At 37.5% G+C, this 5,399-nt stretch overlaps 1 protein-coding gene across 1 annotated transcript; it reads right to left on the reverse strand.

The window, feature by feature from the left end:
• Positions 1 to 696: 696 nt before the first annotated feature.
• Positions 697 to 1,191, reverse strand: LOC110732112 (uncharacterized mitochondrial protein AtMg00810-like). The gene is made up of 2 exons (XM_021912030.1): positions 921 to 1,191; positions 697 to 764 (listed from the first exon to the last, which is right to left on the reverse strand). Exons 1-2 carry the CDS (start codon positions 1,189 to 1,191, stop codon positions 697 to 699), a joined length of 339 nt encoding a protein of 112 aa, XP_021767722.1.
• Positions 1,192 to 5,399: the final 4,208 nt, after the last annotated feature.

Consider the following 5,399-nt stretch of genomic DNA (forward strand, 5'->3'; position numbering starts at 1 on the left):
ACTGTTCATTCATTTAATTGAACATGTTCAATTAATTTTGTAAAATCATTTAGGTAGAATGAATTTGCCAAAAATCTTTTCTTTCAAAATTCAAATCATTTAAAAAAACTATCTGAAAATAAAACGCGCAATAGGAACACGCTTTCTACACATATGCAATGTACATTAGTACTGATTATTACATTTAAGCATTTAATGAACTTACCTCTAGTAATTAACAACGGTGACACTTCAGCTATGTTTATCACACTAAGATTGTGCTAAATGCTCTTTTTACTCTATTTACATTATTTTTGACTTCTCCATATCTTGGAACTTCATAAGCACTCAACTTAGCTTGATCATCCCAAGTTCCAGTGTCAATTTCTCAAATCTTTCTCTACTCAAGGGCTTTGTTAGAATATCTGCAATTTGATTTTCAGTATGACAAAATTCTAACTTAATATTCCCTTGCTCCACGTTATCTTTTAAAAAGTGATGCCTAATGTGGATACGTTTCACCTTTGAGTGTTGAACTGGATCCTTAGAAATACAAATAGCACTGGTATTATCACAGTAAATACGCTTACATTCAAAAATAATACCAAAGTCTCTAACTTGTTGCTTTATCCAAAGTACTTGTGAACAACATGCTGCATCTGCCACGTTCTCAGCCTCAACTGTAGACATTGCAACTGTGTTTTGCTTCTTGGAACCCTAAGAAACTAAACTAGGTCCTAAAAACTGTACCATACCTGAAGTGCTTTTTCTATTGACTAAATCACCTGCATAGTCAGCATCAGTAAATCCATTTAAATCAAATAAGTCACTTCTAGGATAGAAGAGACTCAGATCATCAGTCCCTTTTAGGTATCTAAGGATTCTCTTTACTGCTTTCAAGTGAGACTTCTTTGGGTTTGCTTGGAACCTGGCACACAAACCTACACTAAAAGATATGTCAGGTCTACTAGCTGTTAGATAAAGTAAAGAACCTATCATACCTCTATACATAGATTGATCAACACAAGTTCCAGTTGTATCTTCGTCCAATCTGGTTGTTATACCCATTGGACTGTTATTAGTCTTAGCATTATCTAGCTTGTATTTCTTGATCAGTTCCTTGATATATTTTTGTTGATGGATCATGATTCCTTCTTCAGTTTGCTTGATTTGCAATCCGAGGAAGAATTTTAATTCTTCCATCATGCTCATTTCAAATTCTCCACTCATAAGATCAGCAAAATACTTGCACAAAGATTCATTAGTTGCACCAAAAAAAATATCATCAACATAAATTTGTAAAACTAATATGTCAGTTCTATTTGATTTTAAAAACAAAGTTTTATCTATTTTACCACGTTTAAAACCATTTTCCAGTAGGAACTTATACAGTCTTTCATACCATGCTCTAGGAGCTTGCTTCAGCCCATAAAGAGCTTTGTCAAGCTTATAGACATGGTTTGGGAACTCTGGATTTTCAAATCCAGGAGGTTGTTCCACATAGACTTCTTCATTTAAAAATCCATTTAGAAATGCACATTTAACATCTATCCGGAACAACGTGAATCCCATATAAGCAGCAAAAGCAATAAGTAAACGAATAACCTCTAACCTGGCCACTGACGCAAATGTTTCTTCATAGTCTATTCCTTTTTGTTGATTGAAACCCTGAACCACAAGTCTTGCTTTGTTCCTGAAAATAATACCATGCTCATCTAGCTTGTTCCTAAACACCCACTTTAGACCTATAGTCTTCTTATCCTTGGGTCTAGGTTCCAGATGCCAGACTTTATTTCTTTCAAACTCATTTAATTCAGCTTGCATAACATTAATCAAGTCGGCGTCAGTTAAAGCTTCAACATAGTTCTTCGGTTCCATAGAAGAGAGGAATGCATAGAATACAGAGAAGTTTCTAAGCTGCGATCTAGTCTTATTTCCTTTTATAATATTGTAGACATCTAAAAATGTCTTCCCAAAAAACCAAACCCGATGATGAACAACCTTTCACCACCACTATTGGTCGGTTCGGTATTTAATCCCGAGAGTGCTTAAAAAATTGTTTTTAGTAAATTCATATTTTTGAACAATCCATGGATTAGTCTTGATGTTTGGTAAAAGCATAGTTTTAATTTCAGCCCAAACTTATTAATTAATTTTAGCCCAAACCTTTTTTATTTTTTGTGTTTTGGCCCAAACCTTATATTTATATTTATTTAATTATTTTCTTATTTTAGCCCAAATAATATAAGTCAGAAAAAGCGCGAAATTATCAATCGGCACTTAAAATGCCGAAAGAAATTAGGGTTAAAAATGTATTTAGACGGAAAAATGGACTGGAATTTCTCGCGCCAAGGCAGGTACTTACCGTGTCACGGGAATCCTTCCCGTCTGACGGTGGGATTTCCCGTGACACGAGAAGTCTGCCGTGACACGGGACATTCCGTCTCTTTTCCGCGTAAACCCTTAATGCGTTTTTATCCCGTTTTCTGAAAATTTCCCGCGTCACACCAAAAATGTATCGTGTCACGGGAAAGTGTACCGTCTAACGGTGGAGCTTCCCGTGTCACAGTACAGTTTGACCTTGTCACGGGATACTTTTTTAGGGTTTTTATCATTTTAGGGTTCCGTGTGCTCCCTCAGCACATTTTCCCTATATATACCCCCTCATTTCTAATGAACGGGGCACCGAGTAATTCTCTAATTTTATTCTCCTCTCTTCTATTCTTTAGCCTAAACACTAGCCTACCCTTTTTACTTCAAAATTCCTTCTTCAAGTACTCAAAAGAGTCCATACTTTACTCGTGGTTCTATCCTTAAACCAAGGCGTGAAAGGTAGAATTGTTTGAGGGTTTGGCCCCAAAATCAACTTTACTTTATTTAATTTAATTTAATCATCATTTTATTATTTCCTTGGAGTTACTAACTTGTTTATTATTTTGTAGTTGCAAACAAACTGAATCAAAGTAAGGATCATGCTCCTTTTATTTTTATTATTTTTCTAACGAATTTATGTTGTTGGAATTGTGATTAATTTGGTTTTCATATTAATGTTGTTCTACTATTTTTATTTATGATCACCATATTGCATGTTTAAAAGGAATATGTAATTGAAAATCACGCCTAATAAGATAATTTGGACATCCGGTTTAGGATCCTTTTTAATCTTGTTAATTAATTCAAGTGATCACAAATATTCTAGAATTATGTGTGCATTAGTATTCAACCAATTTAGTTAAATAATAGTTTGGAGCGAATTGAATTACTGTTTGTATGCCTGTGAGATCATAGGAATGCTTTTCATTATAAAAATCGAGTACAAGCCAATACGGGCGAATCTGACTCCATGACTCACTTCGTACCATCATCCTCGATCCTCCTTTCGTGGTTCCGAGCCATGCGGAGTAAGTTATCTCATGGATTATGAATGGGGTGTAACCTTCACGGGTCAATCGTTGTTGCCTATCGTTGTCCCTTTATCGTGGTTGCCTTTTTATGATCCGTGAACGGTTTACAAGTTCCTTAAAAACTTGTTGGCGGCTCCCTACTTTATTTGTCCCTAATCGTATTATGTCAATTCCCACTTCCTATGAGTGCCAAGCATATTCACCACATGTTTTTAACGTAGGCGCACTTCGAGCGACGCCTAAAATTTGGCGACTCCACTAGGGAGGATTCTTAATTATTTATCGATTTGAGTGATCGGTATTTAATTAAGATGAGTGGATGAGATTTGAAAGATTCTTGAAAAAATATTCCTGTGATTAGTTTGGCATTTTTGCATCTGCATAGACGTTTTAACGTCGCATTAAGGTCTGTCCCGTAGGAAAAATTGCATAACTTGGTTGCGCGCGAAGGAAAATAGGGCACCAGTCAGATCTTCTGACTGCCGTGCCACGGCAGAATCTGCTGTGTGTCACGGTACAATGCATCGTCTGAGGGGGCACAGTACCGTGACATGGGAATTTTTTCCGTGTCACTGCAGTCCTAAAATCAGTCCGGTGGCTTATTTTCTTTCCTCACAGTCGACTTCCTTCGATTTTTCTGAAAAAACGTATGTGCTCTACATGCGTCTTAGCCCCGGAGAATTTAAGCTCTATCGACCCAAAAACGCTCATGGCACTAAGGGTTCATCCGAGCTATTAAATTCACCCAAACCATGGAGTCGAGTTCGATTTCATCACGAACTCGCGGAGCCGCCCGTTGGCATACACCCTCAAAGGAGGCTGCCTTGCTAACGCGTCCAAACTCTTAACCATGGTACCCTTTTGACACCCAAAGCTTGACCAATAGTTGAACATAGATCTTGACTCTAGGTTGCGAACTTTTTTTCATTATTGTGCCTAAATGCTATGTGGTTGTTTGGTGCTAACCTTCATGTGTTTGCTCTTTTGTTTAACCCATGACCGAATATTTTTATTCTCACATAGTAATTAGTATGGATCTAAAATCGGTTAAAATATGGAAAAATCACAAAACTGACCTGGAACTGCGCACCGTGTCACGACATGTTCTGCCGCGCCACGGTGAACATTGCCGTGACACGGGGCTGTCTACCGTTTGACGGTAGACTGCACCGTGTCACGACAGTCTGCACCGTGACACGGTGCCCAGGAAAGTGTTATGTCAGTCTTTTTTTTTCGATTTTTGTGTGAATGATGTGTCCAGTTTGGTGTCATTTCTAGCTATACGGTCAAAACACGCGTCTATAACCTCACTTAATCACTCACCTGTCGTGTTCACACACTTTTTTGCTTTAAGTCGTGCACCACTTTTTTTTTACCGTATTTTAGGGAAGTCTTGTTTTTGTGTCGTTTTTTTTTTCGGGGTAAGTCAGATGGTATCCTCCCATATGTTTTTTTTCTTAAATTTTTTTTTCAAAATTATAGATTTTTATTAAAAAAAATAAAAAAATTTCTTCCGGATGGGTTAAGGTTAAGTTTGGTCATTAAAGGTGTGTTTGTTTCGGTGTCACAGCACTTGGTCAAGAAGCAGGGGTAGATTGTTACGGTTCGAGTCCATACCTCAACAACCTCTTATACCAAAGAGGCGTACAAAGAAACCACCTCAATCATCTCCACAAGATTCATCTCCAGTCTACTTTCAACCAATGGCCACTAAGGAAGACATCGAGAACCTCAACAGGACAATTGAAAGATTGTCTGACATGATGTAGACATTCACCACTAGATTCAGCACTGTAGAACAAGACAATCAAAACAATGTCACTACTACTGCAATGGACAAGATTAAGGAACAGATGAGCAAGATTTGTGAAGAGTTCACTTATGTGGAACAGCCTGTCACCTCTTCGTCCATAAGAGACAAGCTTCCTGAGAAGTTTTCCACTGCTGACATTCCCAAATTCAAGCCTACTGATAATCCGCTGTTCTGTTTGAAGGCTTTTTCTGCAACTATGGCTC

The sequence above is a fragment of the Chenopodium quinoa genome, unplaced genomic scaffold, assembly GCF_001683475.1.
Source record: "Chenopodium quinoa cultivar QQ74 unplaced genomic scaffold, ASM168347v1, whole genome shotgun sequence".
Taxonomy (NCBI): Eukaryota; Viridiplantae; Streptophyta; class Magnoliopsida; order Caryophyllales; family Amaranthaceae; genus Chenopodium; species Chenopodium quinoa.

Bases quoted from the DNA above. Each gene is read 5' to 3' on its own strand.
- LOC110732112 (XM_021912030.1), bottom strand. From the start codon at position 1,191: ATGAGCATGATGGAAGAATTAAAATTCTTCCTCGGATTGCAAATCAAG. The intron at 765-920 runs GTTTGTGTGCCA...CTGACTATGCAG, and splicing joins TGACATATCTTTTAGTGTAG to GTGATTTAGTCAATAGAAAA.